Below are 23,841 nucleotides of genomic sequence, written 5' to 3' on the forward strand. Positions count from 1 at the left end.
ATCCTCAGGGCTCTCCCATCTTAAAAACATGCTACCCGGGCCAGGCGCAGTGGCTTATGCTTGTAATCCCAGCACTTTGGGAGGCCAAGGCAGGAGAATCGTGAGAGCCCTGGCTTTGGAGGCTGCAGTGAGGCATGATCATGCCACTGCACTCCAGCCTTGGCGACAGAGCAAGACTGTCTGCTGGCCGGGCGCGGTGGCTCACGCCTGTAATCCTAGCATTTTGGGAGGCTAAGGTGGGTAGATTATGAGGTCAAGAGATAGAGACCATCCTTGCCGACATGGTGAAACCCTGTCTCTAATAAAAATACAAAATATATATATATATATATATATATATATATATATATATATATATATATATATAGTTTGGCGTGGTGGCGCTTGCTGTAGTCCCAGCTACTCAGGAGGCTGAGGCAGGAAAATCACTTGAACCCAGGAGGCAGAGGTTGCAGTGAGCCGAGATCACGCCACTGCACTCCAGCCTGGCGACAGTGTGAGACTCCGTCTCAAAAAAAAAAAAAAAAAAGACTCTGTCTGTAAAACATAAAAGAGCTACCCCCTTCTCTCTCCTGCCCTTGACAGCCAACCTTCCTTTGCCATATCCCCCATCTGCCCATCCCTCCTTCTCCTCTCTGACCTGGCCTCACTGCAGCCAGACAACTCCCCGTGACGTCACCAGCAACGTCCACATCACTAAACCCTCATCATATTTGGCCTCTGGGCAGCACTGGACACTTCTGCCATGCTGTCCAGGGAGAAACACCTTGGGTCACCTTCCTCTTGGCCCCTTCTCTGACACCTTGCAGGCTCTGCTCCCCTCCCCTAGGCTTGTTGCTCACCTGTGCCACCAGAGAGGGGTCCCACCCAGTCCACACACAGTTCCTCCCACTGAGCTTTTTGTGGTTTGTTTTTGAGACAGGGTCTCACTCCCATTGCCCAGGCTAGAGTGCAGTGGCACAATCACAGCTCACTGCAGCCTCAACTTCCCAGGCTCAGGTGATCCTCCCATCTCAGCCTCCCAAGTAGCTAGGACTACAGGGATGCACCATCACACCAGGCTAATTTTTTTTGTTGAGACGAGGTCTCCCTATGTTGCCCAGCCTTGTCTTGAACTCCTGGCCTCAAGCAATCCTCCCACCTCAGCCTCCCAAAGTGCTAGGATTAACAGGCATGAGCCACTGCACCCAGCTATTTTATTTATTTATTTATTTATTATTTATTATTTATTTATTTATTTATTTATTTATGGAGTCTTGCTCTGTCACCCAGGCTGGAGTGCAGTGGCGCGATCTCAGCTCACTGCAACCTCTGCCTCCCAGGCTCAAGTGACTCTCCTCCCTTAGCCTCCCGAGTAGCTGGGAACTACAGGTATGTGCCACCACGCCTGGCTAATTTTTGTATTTTTAGTAGAGACGGGGTTTCACCATGTTGGCCAGGCTGGTCTCGAACACCTGACCTCAAGTCATCCACCCGCCTCAGCCTCCCAAAGTGCTTGGATTACAGGCGTAAGCCAGCATGCCCGGCCTGGGCTAGAATCTTTGTTTTTTAGACGGAGTTTCACTCTTGTTTCCCGGGGGGAGTACAATGGCTTGATCTCAGCTCACCACAACCGCCACCTCCCGGGTTCAAGCGATTCTCCTGTCTCAGCCTCCTGAGTAGCTGGGATTACAGGCACAAGCCACCACACATGGCTAATTTTTGTATTTTTAGTAGAGACAGGGTATCACCATGTTGGCCAGGCTGGTCTCGAACTCCTGACCTCAAGTGATCCACCTGCTTTGGCCTCCCAAAGTGCGGGGATTACAGGCATAAGCCAGCATGCCCAGCCCCAGCTAGAATCTTTTAGTAAGCCTTCCCACATCCTCCTTTGGAGCTATAAATACCTCCCAGCTCAACTTTCCACCTAGTCAATCTGGTCAGGAAGGTATTTGCTTCACTGTTTCCCGGGGGCGTTTCTTCAGGGGCTTCCTCCCTGCAGACCCACACTGGGCAGACTGCTGTCGGAGCTGCTGCCCACTGTCAACCTGGGACCCCCCCTCCACTGCCGTCCTTCCGGGATTTGCCTTTGTTATCCTCATACTAATCCCTGTTCTCACACCATGTCTGTCTCTTTCTTATTTTTTGAGTCAGGATCTTGCTCTGTTACCCAGGCTGGAGTGCAGTCGTGCCATCATGGCTCACTGCAGCCTTGAACTCCTGGGTTCAAGTGATCTTCCTGTCTCAGCTTTTCCTTTTTTTTTTTTTTCAGACAGAGTCTTGCTCTGTTGCCCAGGCTGAAGTGCAGTGGTGCAATCTCAGCTCAGTGCAACCTCCACCTCCCAGGTTCAAGTAATTCTCCTGCCTCACCCTCCTGAATAGCTGGGATTACAGGTGCCTGCCACCACACCCAGCTAATTTTTGTATTTTTAGTAGAGATGGGATTTTGCCATGTTGACCAGGCTGGTCTTGAACTCCTGACCCCGTGATCCACCTGCCTCGGCCTCCCAAAGTGCTGGGATTACAGGTGTGAGCCACTGTGCCCAGCCCTGTCTCAGCTATAGATTATAGATTGGCAATTGTTTCCCCTCAGAATGTTAAAGACACTTTTTTTTTTTTTTTCCAAGACAGAGTCTCACTCTGTCTCCTAGGCTGGAGTGCCGTGGTGCAACTAACAGTTTCATTGTCTTCTAGCTTCCAGAGTTGCTAGTAGAGAAGTCCAGTGCCATTTTGACTATTGATCCTTTGTGCCTGAGAAGAAAAGCTGGTGGGCCAGTAGCAGGTGCCTTGAAAGGGAGTGGAATAAGACAGACTTAGAGCTGCTCCCAGACGGCAGCTGTGGGGCTGCAGGAAGTTTGTCTCCTCCTGGAGATGATGGAAAAGATTTGGATTCTGTTCTGGGGAGGAGCAGCAGACTAGGGAGAAACACCGAGATGAATGCTGCAGTGAGCATCGATGATGCTGCCCTTCATTTTAATGCAGCACGTTCTCAAGAGTCCTTCCCTAGAAATGCTTGCATTCTCTGAATAGAATAAAAAGGAAAATAAAAATAATACAATTTTAAAAAACGGAAAGCATGCATTGGCAGTGGTCTAGTGTGCAAATGTCGGTTGTCACTCTTCAGGTCAAACACCCAATAAATGCCATCAACCGTGCCAGGACAGGGAAGTGTGTTGCATGAAAATAATCAGCCAGGAACAGTGGCTCACGCCTGTAATCCCAGCACTTTGGGAGGCCGAGGCAGGTGGATCACAAGGTCAAGAGATCGAGACCATCCTGGCCAACATAGTGAAACCCTGTCTCTACTAAAAGTACAAAAATTAGCTGGACGTGGTGGCAGGTGCCTATAGTCCCAGCTACTTGGTAGGCTGAGGCAGGAGAATCACTTGAACCCAGCAGGTGGAGGTTGCAGTGAGCCAAGATGATACTACTGCACACCAGCCTGGTGACAGAGTGAGACTGTGTCAAAACAACAAGCAATTGGGGTTCAAGTGATTCTCCTGCCTCAGCCTCCTGAGTAGCTGGGACTACAGGTGCACATCATCCCACCTGGCTAATTTTTGTATTTTCAGTAGAGACGGGGTTTCACCATGTTGGCCAGGCTGGTCTTGAACTCCTGACCTCAGGTGATCTGCCCACTTCGGCCTTCCACTGTGCTGGGATTACAGGCATGAGCCACTGCGCCCAGCCAATTTTCTCTTTTTTGAAACAGAATTTCACTGTCACCCAGGCTGGCATGCAGTGGCACAACCTTGGCTCACTGCAGCCTCTGCCTCCTGGGTTCAAGCGATTCTCCTGCCCCAGCCTCCCAAGTACCTGCGATTTTACAGGCGCACACCACCACGTCCAGCTAATTTTTGTATTTTTAGTAGAGATGGAATTTCACCATGTTGCTAAGGCTGGTCTCGAACTCCCAGCCGCAAGTGATCCGCCCACCTTGGCCTCCCAAAGTGCTGGGATTACAAGCGTGAGCCACTGCACCCGGCCCCAGGAGGTTAAATTTCATCCCTGCAAGGTAAGCTCCATCTTTCAGTGCTCCATGTTTGCTGTCTCTCACTTCAGGCTAGGAGAGCCAGTGACATGGTTCCTGATCTTTCCTTCCTCCTGAAGTCAGTTAAGGGAGGACTCCAAGCAGACACCTTCCCTTTTCAGTAGGAAAAACACCCCCGACGGCTGTTTTGTACCTGAGGGAAGAAATGTGACCCAAAGCAAACAGACCTGAAGCAGGCTGGGCGCAGTGGCTCACGCCTGTAATCCCAGCACTTTGGGAAGTCGAGGCTGGTGGATCACCTGAGGTCAGGAGTTCGAGACCAGCCTGGCCAACATGGTGAAATCCTGTCTCTACTAAAAATACAAAAATTAGCCAGGCGCGGTGGTGGGCGCCTGTAATCCCAGCTACTTGGGAGTCTGAGGCAGGAGAATCGCTTGAACCTGGGAGGCGGAGGTTGCAGTGAGCTGAGATCACATCACTGCACTCCAGCCTGGGTGACAGAGTGAAATCCTGTCTTAAAAAAAAAAAAAAAGACCTGGAGCACTCTATGCCTGCTGACCCCAGCTGCCTGGCTCAGCTGGGAACATAGGTGTCCAAATTGTTTCCGTCAAAAGAAATGACTAAAAACTACGACGATCATAAGAGATTGGGAAGGAGGCCAGGTGCAGTGGCTTACACCTGTAATCCCAGCACTTTGAGAGGCCAAGGTGGGCGGATCGCTTGAGCTCAAGTGTTCAAAACCAGCCTGGGCAACCTAGCAAGACCACATCTCTAAAAAATACAAAACATTAGCCGGGCGTTGTGGCGTGCACCTGTAGTTCCAGCTACTGGGGAGGCTGAGGTGCCACAATCAATTGAACCCGGAAGGCGGAGGTCGCAGTGAGCCGAGATCATGCCACTGCACTCCAGCCTGGACAATAGAGTGAGACTCTGTCTAAATAAAAAAAAAAAAAAAAAAGAGAGATTGGGAAGAAAATACCTGCAGTTGGAAGCAATATTTATGAAGCTGTTAAAAATACATTCCATAAAGTCTACATGACTGTTTAGAAAAATTTATTTGAACATATGAAAGGAAAATTTAGACACCCCCAATAAAACTGAGAAGTTCCTTTCCGAGGTGAGGGGAATTCCTGACAGCCTCCCTGAGCAGTGCTGCACATAAGCTTGTGGTCACTACGCTGCCTGGGCTCAGCTCATGGGGCTGCAGAAGGAGCCCACTTTTTCTGGCGGGGACACATCGTCTTCACGAGGAAAGAGGCCAGACACACGGGCTTGCACCCGTGGCTCCTGCCGTCACACTCCTCGCCACACAGGCTGTGTCTGAAATGCGCAGAGAACAGAGGCTCCCAGGATCGGCATCTTTTAAAAATGCACGCAGCAGGCTCTCGGCCTCTCTGCTGGACTCTTCCCTTCACCATCCAATCTGCATGTCAAAGAATGCGACCGGGTGGGAAGCACCTGGACTCCGTGACACCAAGACAGTTCTGCCGGCGGGGAGTGACACCAAGACAGTTCTGCCGGCGGGGAGGGGCTGCCCGACCCCTTCCCCGAGGTTCTCTTCTGGGAGTCCGGCCACCCCTTCCATCTCGAAAGGCTTCGTCCAGCGAGAGCGCAGAAGGCACACGCGGGCCAGCCTAGCGGATGGGCCTGAAGGGAAAGGTCACGCCGGAGATGAAGGTGTGCCCGGGGTGCGTGGGCAGGGCGGGGTGGGCGGCGGGGTGGGCCGGGACAGCCCCGTAGCCCAGCGGGGGCGTGTGGATGTGGGGGTAGAACCCCGGGGGGAGCGCGGCGTGAGGCGACTGCTGCACGGGACCCGAGATCACCAGCTGGAGGAGGCTGCGAACACAAGGAGAAGCGTCAGCGCGGGCGGGCTCCGGGGACTCCGCAGGTGCGCACGGTAGGCTGACCCCGTCCCCCCGCACCCCGCCCGGGAGAGGCACCGACACAGGCACGGACCACCCGGGGGTCCAGGCGGTGGACACGGAGAAGCAGTGGCAGAGCCAGGACCCCACAGGCGAGGATGCGTGGGAGTGGGCTCTGCACGGGGCCTGTGGCCCACGGAGCTCCGGCCGTAGCACTCCCGGGCGCGCAGCCCACACAGGTGGCCTCCACGTCAGCCTCTGCGGCTCTCTGCTGCGCTGGGACACACAGAACAGCTGGCCACAGTCTCCTCAGAGCCGAGAATGACCGCGCCCTACCTGAATTCCAAGCAGAAGCCCCAGGAAGCTGGCCTTGCAAACGACCCCGAAATTCAGAGTCCTGAAATTCAGAATGAGTCCGGTGCGGCCCCCTCGGGGACGGCCCAGGCCTGGACCCAGCCCTTACAGACCTCCGGGACCCACCCACCTCCCACCCCGCCCCGCGCAGCCTCAGCTTCAGATGCCCCCACTCTTGGGCACCCACCCCGCCCAGCACCCAGCACCGGGGCTCCGAGAACAGCTGCAAGCACGGTCTCCCCATCCGCCACCGCGCTCCCACCAAGGCCTCCGGGCCCCAGAGGCCTGGACCTCCCGTCCTGGTGGTACAGCACAACCACAGCCCGCACTTCCTGGAATCCTCCTCCCAGCAAATTCAACGTGGCTTTCCAAAGCTGGGTCCCTTCCCAGACTCCTGAAAGAGTTTCTCACGGCCCTTGCCTTCTAACCACGCCCTCCCCAGGATGATCCCCCAACCCCCCAGAACTCCCTGGCTTGGCTCATCACCCCCAGCTCCCCCAGCCGAGGCGAGGGCTGCCCCGCTCTGTGTCAGCCGGAAACGACCAACTCCCCATGGGTTCTCCCCAGTCAGAATCTCTCTTGGCCGGGTCTGGTGGCTCACGCCTGTAATGCCAGCACTTTTGGAGGCCGACTGCTTGACGCCAGGAGTTCAAGACCAGACGGAGCAATACAGTGAGACCCTATCTCTACAGAAAATAAACTAAAAATTAGCTGGGCGTGGTGGTGCACACCTTTAGTCCCAGCTACTCAGGAGGCTGGGGCAGGAGGATTGCTTGAGTTCAGAAGTTCAAGGCTGCAGTGAGCCATGAGCCATGATTGTGCCACTGCACTCCAGCCTGGGAGCCAGTGTGAGTCCCTGTCTCAAAGAAAAAAAAACAAAAAAGGCCCTCTGGGGCCCTTCCCAGCTTCAGGTCCCAGGCCTCCTCCCTACCCTGCCTTCCCCTTGCTTCCCCCGTCGGAAGCTTCTGCCGCAGCCCGCCCCTCTCCTGACCTGCCCCAGGATCTTGCTCCGGCTGGGTCCTGTGTCTGCAGCGCCTGCACTGGTCTCTCCTAACACCAAGGCCAGCCTACCGGGTTCTACTCACACCCCGTCACTTAGCCAAGGCTCCGTCCCTGCATATTATCCTAACTGGGTCCCACAACAACCCGTTTTCCCAGCCACGGCCCTGCCTGCTGTCTACTCCCCCATGCTCCATCAAGGGGCTGGTCTGTCACAGACTGAACCCCCAAGCTCCCCAGTACAAAGGCTTGGGCCCAGGGCCCCCAGGAGGGGCTCAGGCAGTAAACAGAGGGTATGTGGAGGGCTGGTGCATTTGGTGCCCAAAGTTCTTCTGAGCCCCCTTTCTTTCTGTTACTACTATTAAATAACCCTGGGTAAGTAATTTAGCAAGAGATTAACGAACCCAAGGAGGAGGTACTGCAGAGTATTTTAGAGGCCAAATTTCGGTCATGTGATGATTTGAACCTGTACACACCCTGCCGGAGATAGAAAGCACTTCAAGAAGTTTCCGGTCTATTTGGAAACACAATGAACACAGAGACTGTCAGAAATCTAAGAGGTAGGCCAGGCGTGGTGGCTCACACCTGTAATCCCAGCACTTTTGGATGCCGAGGCAGGCAGATCACCTGAGGTCAGGAGTTCGAGGCCAGCCTGGCCAACATGGCGAAAACCCGTCTCTATTAAAAATACAAAAATTAGCTGGGCATGGTGGCAGTTGTCTGTAATCCCAGCCATCCAGGAGGCTGAGGCAGGAGAATCGCTTGAACCCGGGAGGCAAAAGTTGCAGTGAGCCGAGATCACACCACTGCACTCCAGCCTGGGTGACAGAGCGAGACTCTGTCTCAAAAAAAAAAAAAAAAAAAGAAAAGAAAAGAAATGTAGGAGGTATTCCAGGCGACCCCCAGTCCTTCCCCAACAGCAGTGCCAGGCCTGCCCCGGGAGGTCAGGGCTCCCCAAATCTGCATCAGGAGAGGCGGCCACCAGCTCCTTGGAAGGGATGGAGTCAAGAGTCTCCAGGGCAGGACCAGCAGGGGACTGATTAGTTTTGGGGGGCTCTAATGTGGACCCCTAGTTATAAGACTCGGATGATACACAGGATTTGTATCCTGCTGTCTAATTCCCTGAAGAAAACATTAAAATGTTAAATAAAAGCAGTGGACAAAGAAGGGAACTATCACAAAGGGATTCCTGCAGGAGGGGAAAGGTGCCAGCTGATACCAACAATGTTCTTCGATGCTGTGGAAACTTCTAGAACCCAGACCAAAAAAAGGAAAAAGAGGCCAGGTACAGTGGCTCATGCCTGTAATCCCAGCACTCTGGGAGGCCGAGACAGGCAGATCACTTGAGGTCAGGAGTTCGAGACCAGCCTGGCCAACATGGCGAAACCCTGTCTCTACTAAAAATACAAAAATTAGGCATGGTGGCAGGCACCTGTAGTCCCAGCTACTCAGGAGGTTGAGGCAGGAGAATCGCTTGAATCCAGGACGCGGAGGTTGCAGTGAGCTGATATCAGACCACTGCACTCTAGCCTGGGTGACACAATGAGACTCTGTCTCAAAAAAACAAAACAAAAAAAACAGAGAAAAAGAAAAAGAGGAGAGGAAGAGTGTGGGCCCCTGGGAGAGGTGGCCCTCTGATCTGTCTGTGCTGCTGTTATGACACCTCAGGCAGGACAGTCTTATCCCAGAGACTGTTCCCTTCCGCCCCCTCAGGCTTTGTACCCATCCAGACATCTGCCCCGGCTCCTCCCTTGCAGAACCTGGCAGAGTGAGTGTGGCACGGATGGGAGTCCCCAACCCCCACACAAGGATGCAGTTCCTCTGCAGGCTGTGGACCAGCATCCGGCTGAACCCTGGACTCGAGTTATGCATGTTTCTGTCTCAGCCTGCGAGCGCTGCCCAGCGCTCTGCTGCTGGACCTGACACAGCCACTGGGCCAGGCTGAGGCTGTGTACACCCCCAGGGCTGCCGAGCCACTCACTGACCCTCTGTCCACACTGCTCGCCAACACCTGCCCTGGAAGCCTGCTTCTCCTTGCTAAAGACCAGTGTGAGGGCTCTGAAGGAAGAACATTACTAACCCCACCAAGCTCACTTTGTCATTTCTATAAACCCTGTCCATGTGCACAGGGGTTCTGCTTTCCACTATCAACATTTCCTCCCCAGCAGTCAGTTACTATTTTTAGCAGATGCATAATGTTCCATCCTCCTGAGGTATCACAGCTCATTTACTAAGTATCACCCCGCTGTAGGACAGGTTGTTTCCAGTTCTTTGCTAGTTAGTAACTGCATCGGTATGAAACATTTTTTGTGCATACAAAAATCAGCCTGCTGTGGTGGCGCACACCTGTAGTCCCAGCTACTTGGGAGGCTGAGGTGGGAGGATGGCTTGAGCCCAGGACGCAGAGGCTTGCAGTGAGCCGAGATCGTGCCACTGCACTCCAGCCTCTGCAACAAAGCAAGACTGTCTCAAAAAGAAAAAAAGCAGCTGACACTTATTAGATATTCACTACAGGCCAAGTACTAGTTTAAGTGCATTCTGTGTTTTCACTTTTTCTTTTTTTTTTTTTAAGAGACAGGGTCTTGCTCTGTTGCCCAGGTAGTACAGTTGCGATCACAACTCAGTGCAGCCTCAAACTCCTGGGCTCAAACAATCCTTGTGTCAGCCGCCCGAATGAATAGCTGGGATTACAGATGCATGCCACCATATTTGGCCAATTTTTTTTTTTTTGAAACGGAGTTTTGCTCTTATTGCCCAGGCTGGAACGCAATGGTGCGGTCTTGGCTCACTGCAACTTCTGCTTCCTGGGTTCAAGCAATTGTCCTGCCTCAGTCTCCCAAGTAGCTGGGATTACAGGCACCCGCCACCATGCCTGGCTAACTTTTGTATTTTTAGTAGAGATGGGGTTTCACCATGTTGGCCAAGTTGGACTCAAACTCCTGACCTCAGGTGATCCACCCACCTTGGCCTCCCGAAGTGCTGGGATTACAGTTGTGAGCCGTGCCCAGCCTTTTTGTTTTTGTGAGACAGAGTCTGGCTCTGTCACCCAGGATGGAGTGCAGTGGCACGACCTCAGCTCACTGCAAACTCCGCCTCCTAGGTTCAAGTGGTTCTCCAGCCTCAGCCTCCCAAGTAGCTGTGATTACAGGTGCATGCCACCACACCTGGCTAATTTTGTATTTTTAGTAGAGATGGGGTTTCACCATGTTGGCCAGGCTGGTCTCAAACTCCTGACCACAAGTGATCCACCTGCCTCGTTCTCCCAAAGTGCTGGGATTACAGGTATGAGCCACCACATCTGGCCTTTTTTTTATTTTTTGACAGAGTTTCACTCTGTTGCCCAAGCTGGAGTGCAGTGCCATGCTCTTAGCTCACTGAAACCTCCACCTTCCGGGTTCAAGTGATTCTCCTGCCTCAGCCTCCCGAGTAGCCGGGATTACAGGTGCGCACCACCACGCCCGGCTAATTTTTGTATTTTAAGTAGAGACGGGGTTTCACCATGTTGACCAGGCTGGTCTCGAACTCCTGACCTCAGGTGATCCACCTGCCTCAGCTTCCCAAAGTGCTGGGATTACAGGCGTGAGCCACCACACCCCAGCCCTGGCCTGTTTTCACTCATTTAATCCTCACAAAAATCTTACGGTGAGAAGCTGGGGTAGGCAAGAGGGACATGAGGCAGATCCCATGGTTTTCTTGATTTTACACGAGGACTTCAGGCAGAAGGCAGGGAAGCTGCCCAAGGACATATGGACTTTTGGAAGTGGCAAGGCCCGGATTCTCTCCAGAATCTGACCACAGTTCCCACTTTTCACCTGATGACTGCGTTTCTGGAGGTCTCCACATGGCAAGGAGTAGGATGAGAAATTCACAAACACCACTGGGTCTCATCCTCACTACTGTCCTGTGAGTTAGGGAACAGTATCACCCCCATTTTACAACGGGGTAAGCTGAGGCATAGAGACAGGTCAAGAGACTTCCCAAGTGTCACAGCCAATCCCAGACAGGGCCGCGCCCAGAACCCAGGTCCGTGCCGCCTGATGGCCAAGCGCTGGCAGCTAGCCTAACAAACGTACAGTGCTGTAGGGCTGTGGCTCTGCGAGACTTCCCAAAGGGCTGTGCAGTTCACAGTGCCACCAACAGAGGGCCCCCTGCGCCACACCCACCACTCAACAGGTGCACCTTCACTAGGGAGCTTTCGGTGATACAGGGACTGGCCTCTCTCACAGACTACCAGCAAGACGACCATTTTTCAGGTTTACTTTCTACTTGAGTTCTGTTCACGTGCGTTATCTGATGCTCCACTTATCATCATGTCCTTACCGGGCTCTCCCCAAAGAACCCAGGACAAAGGGGTTCGCCCTGTCTTGCCTCCCTCCACCCTGCTCCAGCAAGCTGGCCCAGCTAGGAGTCCTGAGGATACTTACTTATTATGGGGCAGCCTGGAGCACAAGGTTCTCAGGTCATCTGCAATTAAGGAGATACAAGATTAATGAACATACTGGAGATAACACGGTGAAATACACACTGACGTTCTTTGCAAGGATGCTAGCAAGACAGCAAGAGCGCCTCATACTACATTTCCCTAGTGTCATTTAGAAACTGAGTTCTAGCCGGGCGCAGTGGCTCACGCCTGTATTCCCAGCACTTTGGGAGGCTGAGGCGGGTGGATCACCCGAGGTCAGGAGTTTGAGACCAGCCTGACCAACATGGTGAAACCTCATCTCTACTAAAAATACAAAAATCAGTCAGGAGTGGTGGTGGGCACCTGTAATCCCAGCTACTCAGGCGGCTGAGGCAGGAGAACTGCTTGAACCTGGGAGAGGGAGGTTGCAGTAAGCCGAGATCACACCACTGCACTCCAGACTGGGCAACAGAGTGAGACCCTGTCTTGAAAAAAAAAAAAAGAAAGAAAAAAGAAGAATCTGAGTTCTCCTTGTCTTCAATTTTGCTTTAAAAAACCCGTCCCCTGGCCGGTTGCATTGGCTCACGCCTGTAATCCCAGCATTTTGGGAGGCTGAGGCGGGCGGATCACTTGAGGTCAGGAGTTTGAAACCATCCTGGCCAACATGGTGAAACCCCGTCTCTACCAAAAATACAAAAATTAGCCAGACATGCTGACACATACCTGTAATCCCAGCTACTTGGGAGGCTGAGGCGGTAGAATCACTAGAACCCGGGAGGCAGAGGTTGCAATGAGCCGAGATCGCACCACTGCACTCCAGCCTGGGCAAAGAAGTGAGACTCCACCTCAAAAAAAAATAAATGAATAAAAATAAATTATGCCTCAATAAAAAAGGACAAGGACAGGCACAGTGGTAATCCTAGCACTTTTGGGAGGCTGAGGCAGGAAGATCACTTGAGCCCAAGAGTTTGAAACCAGCCTGGACAAGATGGTGAGACCCTGGCTCTACAAAAATCTTTTTAAAAAATTAGCTGGGTGTGGTGGTACACACTTGTAGTCCCAGCTACTCTGTGGCTGAGGGAGGAGGATTGCCTGAGCTCAGGAGCTGGAGACTGTGGCGAGCTACGATCGTGCCACTGCACTCCAGCTTGGGCAACAGAGCGAGAAACCCTGTCTCATAAAAATAAAGAGAAATAAAAATAAAAAAGGACACAGAAAAAGAAACGGCACGGTGGCTCATGCCTGTAATCCCAGCACTTTGGATGGTAGAGGTGGCCACCAGGTGACCATCCTGGCCAACATAGTGCAACTGTCTCTACTAAAAATACAAAAATTAGCCAGGCGTGGTGGCGCATGCCTGTAGTCCCAGCTTTCGGGAGGCTGATGCAGGATGATTGCTTAAACCCAGGAGATGGAGGTTGTACTGAGTTGAGATCGTGCCACTGCACTACAGTCTGGACAACAGCGTGAGACTCCGTCGCAATAAATAAATAAATAAAAATAAGATAAAATAAAAAAGAAAAAGGGTTCCTTGGAAGGAAAGCTATCTAGGCTCTCAAGGAGTCCCCAGTCCTGGGCGACACTGAGACCTCCCATCTGTGGGATGTTAGGACCCTGACGGGGTGAGCAGGGAGGGTGGAATGCAGGGGGCACGGCTGGGGCGCCTTCCTCCCCTGTGTTCACTAGGAGGAAAAGAAGTCCTAAATGAAGCAAAAACAGTGTCTGTCCAGCAGCCCCTCCTTCCTTCTGCAGGGCGGCGGTGTCCCCGCACCAGGAGACCTGGGCCAGGGAGGCACCCACCTCTCGTGCACAGCAGAGCTCCTGAGGCCATGGCCACCTGCAGAGCCTGTGCCAGCCGGTCCAGCGAGAGCTCAATCTCCTGGGAGGCGTTGAGGGGGTTCAGTTCATCCGCCAACCTGTTGATCTCCTCTACCAGCGGGACCATGTGGTCGAAGAGGATCAGCCCCAGGCGCCCATACAGATTCTTCTCGGTCAGGTGCAGCTGCAGTGTCATGAGCACCTGCAGGACGCTGAGGTGGAGTTTTGAGTACAAGAGGTGGGAGTCTCTGTCCATCCCCACGCCCGGGTCCTTTGTGACCTTGTTGCTGACATGGCCATTGGATAAGGGGGGCTTCTTTTTCCTTTTATAAGCCAGGGGTGCCTTCACGCACCAGCGGATCAATCCAACGAGCGGGGTGAGCTCTAAGAATCCTATTGGCAGATTGGCCGCAATCGGAGTATTTAAAAAAGTGATGAGAATCAACCTTGGGTCCTCAAAAATCCAGGTGACAATCATTTCAAGCAAGTCCATAGGTGGAATGAGGTCATCTGCAAACAAAGACCATTAGGTCAGGAGCGCTCTTGGCCTCGAGGACAGGGGCGGGAAGTGGAGAGAGGGAAGCCTGACCCCAGGGCCCATGGCACTGCCCACCTGATGGTCTGGATCACGCCTCCTGGCTTAGCTATTTTCTGTCCCCTTTCCTAGAACATCCACTCCAGGGGGACTGGGAGTCTCATCTCAGTCACTGTCACATCCCAGTGCCCAGGACCCTGGAGCAAGGGAGAGGCTGCAGAAATACTTAAGTCTACAATTCCCTGGAACTCCAACATGCTTTGGAGAAATTGCCTGCTGCATGTTAATTTAGATAAAATTCCACGGTTTTTCTATCCCACACTGCCACACGTCACCCCTTCCCTGAGTACGTGTCCTCCCGGTGCTCAGTGTCTCCTGTATGGGGCAGTGACAGCAATGGTGGCCTTCAGGGAGCAGCTCAGAGTCCTGTCAGTGATCTGGCTGCTGCCAAGGGCCGTCCCAACCCCAAACCTGGAACCCTCATCTAAGCAACCCTCAGAGATGTGATCCCTGAGACCTGGCAGGCTCTGTGGCCCAGACAGAGAAGAAAAGATGGTGACACTTAGTCTGGGCTTCCTATGAGCCCGGCACAGGTCTCAACGCTTTACACAGACGAACTCATTTAATCCTCCCTCCACCCCAGCAATTAGTCTCATACAAAGGACAAGGTAACTGAGGGACAGTCATGTCAAGTGATTTCCCCAGGACTCGTCGAAAGTATATGGCCCAGGCTCACACCTGCAATCCCAGCACTTTGGGAGGCCAAGGTGGGAGGATCACTTGAGTTCAGGAGTTCGAAACCAGCCCTGGAAACATAGTGGGACCCAGTCTCTACAAAAATTCTTAAAAGTTAGCCGGGAGTGGTGGTGCACACCTATATTCCCAGCTATTCAGGAGGCTGAGGTAGGAGGATCACTTGATACTGGGAGGTGAAGGTTGCAGTCAGCTGTGGTTGTCCCACTGTACAACAGCCTGAGCAACAGAGTGAGATCCTGCCTCAGGAAAAAAAAATATATATATACACACACACACACAAAAAGCATACAGCCCAGATCTGACCTCAGCAGCCTGGCTTTTAATCAGGAGGCTATACTGTGCATGTGGGGCTTGGTGTGCAATGCCCTTAGGCTGGCTGTGTGCACAGGAGTGCGTCCTCAGCCCCCTCTCTCTGGGGCTGTGCCCACCATCTGAGATGATTCCTGCCAACTGTTGGAGTATGAACCGCCCTGCCCACCTACTGCAGTGAGACGATGGCTACAGCGGGGAGCAGCTGCTGTCCTATGTGCCTTTTTTTTTTTTTTGAGATGGAGTCCCACTCTGTTGTCCAGGCTGGAGTGCAGTGGCGTGATCTCAGCTCACTGCAAACTCTGCATCCCGGGTTCAAGCGATTCTCCTGTCTCAGCATCCCGAGTAGCTGGGACTATAGGCGCCTGCCACCACGCTGGCTAATTTTTGTATTTTTAGTAGAGACGGGGTTTCGCCATGTTGGCCAGGCTGGTCTCCAACTCCTGACTGCAGGTGATCCGCCCACCTCGGCCTCCCAAAGTGCTGGTATTACAGGAGTGAGCCACCCCGCCCGGCCATGTGTGCACCCTCGATTCCACAGAGATGTTTCTGTTTGGGCAACACCAGGTCATACCCACCTCTCCAGTGTATCCCCGCCCCCTCAGATCTGAGCTGATGCATCTCTACCAGCCTGTAGAAAATGTGTGCGTGTGCACACTTGTGCAGGTGTGCCCTTATCATACATGTCGGCATGTGCGCTTCATGAGTCCTCAGTCTCTAGGATCCCAGTTAGGGTCTCTAGAGTCCCACGTTCTCAGCGCCATCCAGGAAAGGGGGGATATAATTATGTGGGTATCTTCCTTTTTGTGCTTTGAAGACACGGGCTCCCCAAGAATGCTCTCCTGTTACCAGAAGTGCCCAAGAGCTGTTTCAGTCACCATTTGGATGGTGACTTCCAGGGCCACTGCTGTGTGGCAGTGACTTGAGAAATCACCAACATCTCAACGGACATACTGGCTTAAGAGAAAAACACTGTTTCAGATCTGCTGTGCTGTGTCAGTGGCATTCCCTGAATATTCTTTCCTGTTCCATATACTAACTCATCCCTTCCCCATGGTAAGGCCAGTTTCTGTTTTTGTTGGCCTGGAATAACCAATGACTTAAAAGGTAGGTCAGGTGTGGTGGCTCATGCCTGTAATCCCAGCACTCTGGGAGGCTGAGGCAGGGAGATCACTTAAAGTCAGGAGTTTGAGACCAGCCTGGCCAAGAGGGTGAAACCCTGACTCCACGAAAAATACAAAAATTAGCCAGGCGTGGTGGCGCATGCCTATAGCCCCAGCTACTCAGGAGGCTGAAGCAGGAGACTCGCTTAAACCTGGGACGTGGAGGTTGCAATGAACCGAGATCACACCACTGCACTCCAGCCTAGGTGACAGAGTGAGACTCCATCTCAAAAAAAAAAAAAAACCAAAAAGCCAACTATGATACCATAGCTGGGTTCAGTGAAATCTTTCCTATTGGAAGATGAAAGACCTGAATACCACTCCCACCTGTTAACAGCTCTTAGGAAGCCTTTGGAGGAGAGAGAAGGGAAATCCCACTGCAGCAGCGTGGCCCTGCCCCTCAACACCTGCCTCCCATGCCACAAGGAAACTGCTAGGAAAAGAAGAGTATGAAATTAGCATATGCGGCTGGCACAGTGGCTCACGCCTGTAATGCCAGCACTTTTGGGAGGCCGAGGCGGGTGGATCACGAAGTCAGGTGATCGAGACCATCCTGGCTAACACGGTGAAACCCCATCTCTACTAAAAATACAAAAAATTAGCTGGGTGTGGTGGCAGGCGCCTGTAGTCCCAGCTACAGGCTGAGGCAGGAGAATCGCTTGAATCTGGGAGGCGGAGCTTGCAGTGAGTCGAGATCGCGCCACTACACTCCAGCCTGGGCGACAGAGCGAGTCTCTGTCTCCAAAAACAAACAACAAGAAAGAAAGAAATTAGCGTACGAATATGGCATGCGCTTGCATGTTCACAACATTTCCACACAAACTTTCTCAAGAGAGCTACAAAACCTAACAACAAGAAAAAAGGTGGCCAGGCACAGTGGCTCACACCTGTAATCTCAGCACTCTGGGAGACTGAGCCAGGTGGATCATCTGAGGTCAGGAGTTCAAGACCAACCTGGCCAACATGGTGAAACCCCATCTCTACTAAAAATACAAAAAGTAGCCAGGTGTGGTGGCACACACCTACAATCCCAGCTACTCGGGAGGCTGAGGAAAGAGAATCTCTTGAACCCAGGAGGCAGAGGTTGTGGTGAGCCAAGATCATGCCACTGCACTCCAGCCTGGACAGCAGAGTGAGATTCCGTCTCAAAAAAAAAAAAAAAAAAAAAAGGGTGACAGATAAAAGAAGGCTCGGCTGGGCGCAGTGGCTCACGCCTGTAATCCCAGCACTTTGGGAGGCCGAGATGGGTGGATCAGGAGGTCAGGAGTTCGAGACCAGCCTGGCCAATATGGTGAAACCCCATCTCTACTAAAAATACAAAAATTAGTCAGACATGGTGGTGCGCGCCTGTAGTCCCAGCTAGCTACTCAGGAGGCTGAGGCACGAGAATTGTTTAAACCCAGGTGGCGGAGGTTGCAGTGAGCCGAGATCATGCCACTGCACTCTAGCCTGGGCGACAGAGGGAGACACTGTCTCAAAAAAAGAAAAAAAAAAAAAGAAGGCTCAAAAATAGTCAGGAGGCTGGTGGGAGACCAATACTGGACTGAATAAAAATGACAGATGCTGTTGAAGGCTTTCAAAGTGCTGGTTTGGCTATCAGACCAGGAAGAGAAAGAGACTATTTGTCAGCCCTGTGAGCAGCAACAGCCAAGGGCAGAGGAGGAGGAATCGGAAACAGCAGCAGAAAAGCAGGTTTTGTCAGCCAGGCCTGGTAGTGTGTGCCTACAGTCCCAGCGACCTGGAAGGCTGGGGTGGGAGGATCACTTGAGCCTAAGAGTTTTGAGGGTACAGTGACCTATGAGTGCACCACCGTATTCCAGCAGCCTGCGCAACAGAGCAAGATTCTATATCCAAAAAAGTAAAAAAAATTAAAGAAAGTATGGGGATGATAAAAAATCAAGTCATATGTCCAGGGAGCGGGTCACATCTCACAGACACCAGAGCTTGCTTTCTGGGCTGCCTGCCACTTGGACCATTGCACCTCAGGCAAATGGGTATCACTAATAGTTCCCTCTTAGCAAACTGCACACGTCCAGGTGGTCCACACCTTTAGCTTTTAGCCTAAACTAAAAACACACATTTCAGGCTGGGTGCAATGGCTCACACCTGTAATGCCGACACTTTAGGAGGCCGAGGTGGGAGGACTGCTTGAGTCCAGGAGTTCAAAACCACACTGGGCAACAAGGTGAAACTCCATCTCTACAAAAAATATAAAAAATTAGCCAGGCATGGTGTTGCAAACCTGTGGTCCCGACTACTCAGGAGGCTGAGGGAGAACTGCTTGAGCTCAGGGTTCAAGACCAACCTGGACAATATGGAGAAACCCCGTCTCTATAAAAAATACAAAAATTAGCCAGGCGTGGTGGCATGCACCTGTAGTCCCAACTACTCGAGAGGCTGAGGCAGGAGAAACACTTGAGCCTTGGGGGCAGAGACTGCAGTGAGCTGGGATCACGCCTCTGCACTCTAGCCAGGGTGACAGAGTGAAACCCTGTCTCAAAAAATAAAAAATAAAAACTCAGCTGGGCACGGTGGCGCACGCCTATAATCCTAGCAGTTTGGGAGGCCGAGGCGGGTGGATCACTTGAGATCAGGGGTTTGAGATCAGCCTGGCCAATACATTAAAACCCCATCTCTACTAAAAACGCACAAAAAAATTAGCTGGGAGTAGTGGCGCATGCCTGCTATAGTCCTAGCTACTCGGGAGGTTGAGGCAGGAGAACTGCTTGAACCTGGGAGGGGGAGGTTACAGTGAGCTGAGATCACACCACTGCACTCCAGCCTGGGCAACAGACTCCATCTCAAAAAATAATAAAAATAAAAATATACATTTCAGAGACAAAACGGCCAAAGCATTTACTGGACACTTCACCTGGGTATTCAGTGGAAAATAAAACTAGCCATTGACTGAAGCTTCTTCCATAGAAATAACCTGTTTAAAGTTTACCTGAGGACAGGTCATAGAGCGCGGTAACGGAGGTGATGAACTGGCAGCAGAATCTCGGGCTGGCACTGAATATCTGCTTCAGCGTCTGAATGGATCCCGGCACCAAACAGCAGTAGTCATCTACAAGGGCCTTGGCTAACCTCACACAGTAAACCACGGGCGTCCGCTGGAAAGAAGCCACACAGTCCACTTAACTACAGACGTCGTGAGTGAGTTGACCAGCAACTATGCACACACAGTGACCACCTCCAGAAATGGCAGAACCACTTCCAAGACAAAAAAAAGATGTTAATGGGGCCGAGTGTGGTGGCTCACATCTGTAATCCCAACACTTTGAGAGGCCGAGGCGGGTGATCACCTGAGGTCAGGAGTTCGAGACCAGCCTGGCCAGCATGGTGAAACCCGTCTCTACTAAAAATACAAAATTAACTAGGAATGGTGGGGCATGCCTGTAATCCCAGCTACTTGGAAGGCTGAGGCAGGAGAATCGCTTACACCTGGGAAGCAGAGGTTGCAGTAAGCCAAGATCACACCACTGCACTCCAGCCTGGGCAACAAAAGCAAAACTTCATCTCAAAAAAAAAAAAAAAAAAAAAAAGTTAAAGGCTTACACTAAAGCAGGGGTGGGCAATCTGAAGCCCACTGACCAGGCTGGGCACGGCGGCTCATGCCTGTCATCCCAACACTTTGGGAGGCCGAGGCGGGAGGATCACTTGAGCCCAGCAGTTCCAGATGAGCCTGGGCAACACAGCAAGAACCCATCTCTATAAAAAATAGAAAAAATTAGCCAGATATGGTGGCACATACCTGTAGTTCCAGCTACTCAGGAGGCCGAGGTGGAAGGATGGCTTGGGCCTAGGAAGGTTGAGTCTGCAGTGAGCCCCGTGGTCACACCACTGCACTCCAGCATAAGCAACAGAGCAAGACCGTCTCAAAAAAAAAAAAAACAGAAAAACACCACCTGACTGGGTGTGGTGGCTCATCCCTGTAATCCCAGCATTTTGGGAGGCCGAGGCAGGCGGATCACAAGGTCAGGAGATCGAGACCATCCTGGCTAACACGGTGAAACCCCGTCTCTACTAAAAATACAAAAAAATTGGCCGGCACCACTGATGGTGGGCGCCTGTAGTCCCAGCTACTCGAGAGGCTGAGGCAGGAGACTAGGATGAACCTGGGAGGCGGAGCTTGCAGTGAGCCGAGATCGCGCCACTGCACTCCAGCTTGGGCGACAGAGCAAGACTCTGCCTCAAAAAAAAAAAAAAAAAAACCACTGCACAGACCAAATTTGTCCCACCACCCGTTTTTGTTAATAAAATTTCACTGAGACGTGATCACGCTTATTCGTTTGCCTACTGCCTAAAGCTTTTCTTGCACTAGAAGGAAAGAGGTGAGTAGCTGTGAAAGAGACTACAGGACCCACAAAGCTGAAGACAGTTCACTATGTCGCCCTCTACATAAAACATCTGCCAGCTCTTGCTTTACAGTTTACTTAGGAAACATCATTTCTGCCTTCAGGTGAGGAAATGACAACTTCCGTACTCTACAGGATCCCAGGTGAGATGCCACAAGTAAAAATTAACAGCTGCTATCACATTGAAGAGATTCAGGAGAATCAGTGAACTGCCACATGATGAAAATGTGTGTTTACAGCAGTACTTGCTAAATTTCTCTTAAAATCTTATTCTTAAGCTGGGCGCAGTGGCTCATGCTTATAATCCCGGCACTTTGGGAGGCTGAGGCAGGAGGATCGCTTGACCTCAGGAGTTCGTGACCAGTCTGGGCAACATGGTGAAACCCTGTCTCTACAAAAAAATACAAAAACTAACCAGGCATGGTGGTGTGCGCCTGTGGTCCCAGCTACTTGGAGGGCTGAGGTAGGAGGATCACTTGAGCCCAGGAGGCAAAGGTTGTAGTGAGCTAAGATTGCACCACTGCACTCCACCCTGGTTGACAGACTGAAACCCTGTCAGAACAAAAAAAAAGTAAAAGAAAAAGAAAAAAAAACACACCCTAATTTTTAAAAAAAAGTTTTTTTTTTGAGACTGAGTCTCACTCTGTAACCCAGGCTGGAGTGCAGTGACACAATCTCGGCTCATGGCAACCTCCGCCTCCCATATTCACACGATTCTCCTGCCTCAGCCTCCCAAGTAGCTGGGACCACAGGCGCGTGCTACCACGCCTGGCTAATTTCTGTATTTTCAGTAGAGACAAGGTTTCACCATGTTGGCCAGGCTGGTCTCAAACTCCTGACCTCAACTGATCTGCCCCCCTTCGGCCTCCCAAAGTGCTGGGATTACAGGAGTGAACCACTAAGCATGGCCAAAAAATATAATTTAAACAAACAAACAAAAAACACTCCAGAAATCTAATTAAATGAGAATTCCGAACAGCAAAATCCTCTACAGAGACTCTCAGGGGAGACTCTTTTTTTTTTTGAGACGGAGTCTTGCTCTGTCACCCAGGCTGGAGTGCAATGGCACCATCTCAGCTCACTGCAACCTCTGCCTCCCGGGTTCATGTGATTCTCCTGCCTCAGCCTCCTGAGTAGCTGGGGTTACAGGTATGCAACACCATGCCCGGCTAATTTTGTATTTTTAGTAGAGACATGATTTCGCCATGTTGGTCAGGCTGGTCTTGAACCCCTGACCTCAAGTGATCCGCCCACCTCAGCTTCCCAAAGTGCTGGGATTACAGGCATGAGCCACCGCACCCGGGCGAGGGTCTCTCTTGAGCAGTACCTGAAGCCAGGAGGCAGCACACTCCAACACCGGGATTCGACACACAGCCACCGCCATGGAGACCAGTTTTCCCAACAAGCTCATCCGGCTGTCATCGGCTTTGTTCCCTTGAGGGCTGAAAAGGGATGAAAAAATAATCTGCCGAACAGAGTCCTTGGTTTGCTCCTGGAAATAATTGCACATGATTTCAAGAAGTTGAAGCTCCTGAAGGGAATTCAGTCTCTGCAAAAGAAATCCCGGAAAAGCGTTAAGAAATGTGGCTGTAACGTACTTATTAACTCATACATTAAGAAAACAGGAAATAGACTGGGCGCGGTGGCTCATGCCTGTAATCCCAGCACTTTGGGAGGCCAAGGCGGGCGAATCACGAGGTCAAGAGTTCGAGACCAGCCTGGCCAACATGGTGAAACCCCATCTCTACTAAAAATACAACAATTGGCCAGGCATGGTGGCGCGCACCTGTAATCCCAGCTACTCGGGAGGCTTAGGCAGGAATCTCGCTTGAACCTGGGAGACGGAGGTTGCAGTGAGCCGAGATCGCACCACTGCACTCCAGCCTCGTGACAGAGTGAGACTCCGTCTCAAAAAAAAAAAAAAAAAAAAGAAAAACAGGAAATAACAGTATTTTCCCGTAGAACTTTTCGCCCTTCGTAAAGCTCCCGTAGAACTTTTCGCCCTTCGTAAAGCTCAGGTCTCAGGGAGATCTTTGCTGTTAACCTTAGAAAAAAGTCATATAGGCCAGGCGTTGTGGCTCACGCCTGTAATTCCAACACTTTGGAGGCCAAGGAGAGAGAATCTTGAGCCCAGGAGTTTGAGACCAGCCTGGGTAACACAGGGAGGCCCCATCTCTACAAAACATTCAAAAATTAGCTGGGCATGGTGGTGCATGCCTGGAGTCCCAGCTACTCAGAAGGATGAGGCGGGACGATTACTTGAGCCCAGGAGTTCAAGGCTGTAGTGAGCTGTGATTGCACCACTGCACTCCAGCCTGGGCAACGTAGTGAAACCTTGTCTCGAAAAAAAAAAGGCAAAGAAAGAAAAAAAAAAGAAAAAGATGTAAGAAGAAAGCCATACAGATCATTATACATCCTCCTGGAGGGTTCAGGATGAGCCTTTCGGTAACAGCCCAACAGACCTCTAGGGAGCGGGCAGTCGCCAGTTTGTCCCTTTAACACCAAGACTCGGCTGTCACACGCCCCGCAAACTGGACAGGCAGCTGAGCAACACTGCAGGACCCGGAGAAGGGTTTGGGGGCTGCTGCAGGAGCGAGGCCGAGCGCGAGCGCGGGGCTCCTGGACATGGGGCGCCCGCGGCTTGACACAGCCCTGCATCGCTGGGGAAAAGGCCCGCCCGCCTGCCTGCGGGGCCCGGGAACCCGACCGTCTCAGGCCGCACCTTGGGCTGCGCGCTGCGCTCCTTGGGCACCTGGAACACGAACTCCTCCAGCAGCTCCACGGGGCCCTTGTCCACGATGGGCAGCGGCGCGCTCTGCAGCTGGCTGCTGAAGTAGATGTCCAGGTGGTACAACACCTCCTTGGCGGCGCTCAGCGCATCGCGGCGCAGCAGCGAGTGGCGGATGTCGCTCATGGTGCGGCCGCCGCGGCCCCCGCGCCGAGCGCGTCTCACTTCCGCCCGGGGCCCGGGACTGCGCCGCTACCCGTGGAAACAAAGAGGCGCGACCCGGGCCTGGGCTGCGGCACCCGCCCGCTTGCCCGCCTGCCGCCACCTGCTCCCTGCCTGCTCAGGGGGCCATCGCCGCTGCCGCCGGCCAGCAGGCGCCCGAAGGTCCGACTGCGGCGCCGCCAGGAGCCGCCGGGAGCTGCCGCCGCGCAGCCGAACAGCGGCCGAATGCCGGGCACGGAGACGGCGGCCCGCAGGGGCCAAGCGCAGGCCGCGGCCTAGGCGCGCTCTCCGGAGGGCGCCCCCTGGCGGCGCGAGCGGTGAGGGGCGCGCCGCGGTCCCAGGTGGACCCCGCCCCAGGAGCCCGC

General features: G+C 52.5%; 1 protein-coding gene across 3 annotated transcripts; it reads right to left on the reverse strand.

The window, feature by feature from the left end:
• Positions 1 to 5,006: 5,006 nt before the first annotated feature.
• INTS15 (integrator complex subunit 15) lies at positions 5,007 to 23,757 on the reverse strand. Of its 3 annotated transcripts, none has more exons than XM_009452593.5 (7): positions 23,249 to 23,732; positions 21,854 to 22,075; positions 19,116 to 19,281; positions 13,388 to 13,915; positions 11,610 to 11,649; positions 6,169 to 6,229; positions 5,007 to 5,806 (listed from the first exon to the last, which is right to left on the reverse strand). In XM_009452593.5, the coding sequence occupies exons 1-7, from the start codon at positions 23,438 to 23,440 to the stop codon at positions 5,333 to 5,335; spliced, it is 1,683 nt and encodes a 560-aa protein (XP_009450868.1). In that variant the 5' UTR covers positions 23,441 to 23,732; the 3' UTR covers positions 5,007 to 5,332. The 3 variants fall into 3 exon arrangements, with proteins under 3 accessions (XP_009450868.1, XP_063671284.1, XP_003318348.1); XM_063815214.1 differs by having other exon boundaries at positions 21,854 to 21,968; positions 23,249 to 23,680; XM_003318300.7 differs by lacking the exon at positions 6,169 to 6,229 and having other exon boundaries at positions 23,249 to 23,757.
• Between the last annotated feature and the right edge of the window lie 84 nt (positions 23,758 to 23,841).

This window comes from Pan troglodytes, chromosome 6 (genome assembly GCF_028858775.2).
Source record: "Pan troglodytes isolate AG18354 chromosome 6, NHGRI_mPanTro3-v2.0_pri, whole genome shotgun sequence".
In the NCBI taxonomy this organism is placed as follows: Eukaryota; Metazoa; Chordata; class Mammalia; order Primates; family Hominidae; genus Pan; species Pan troglodytes.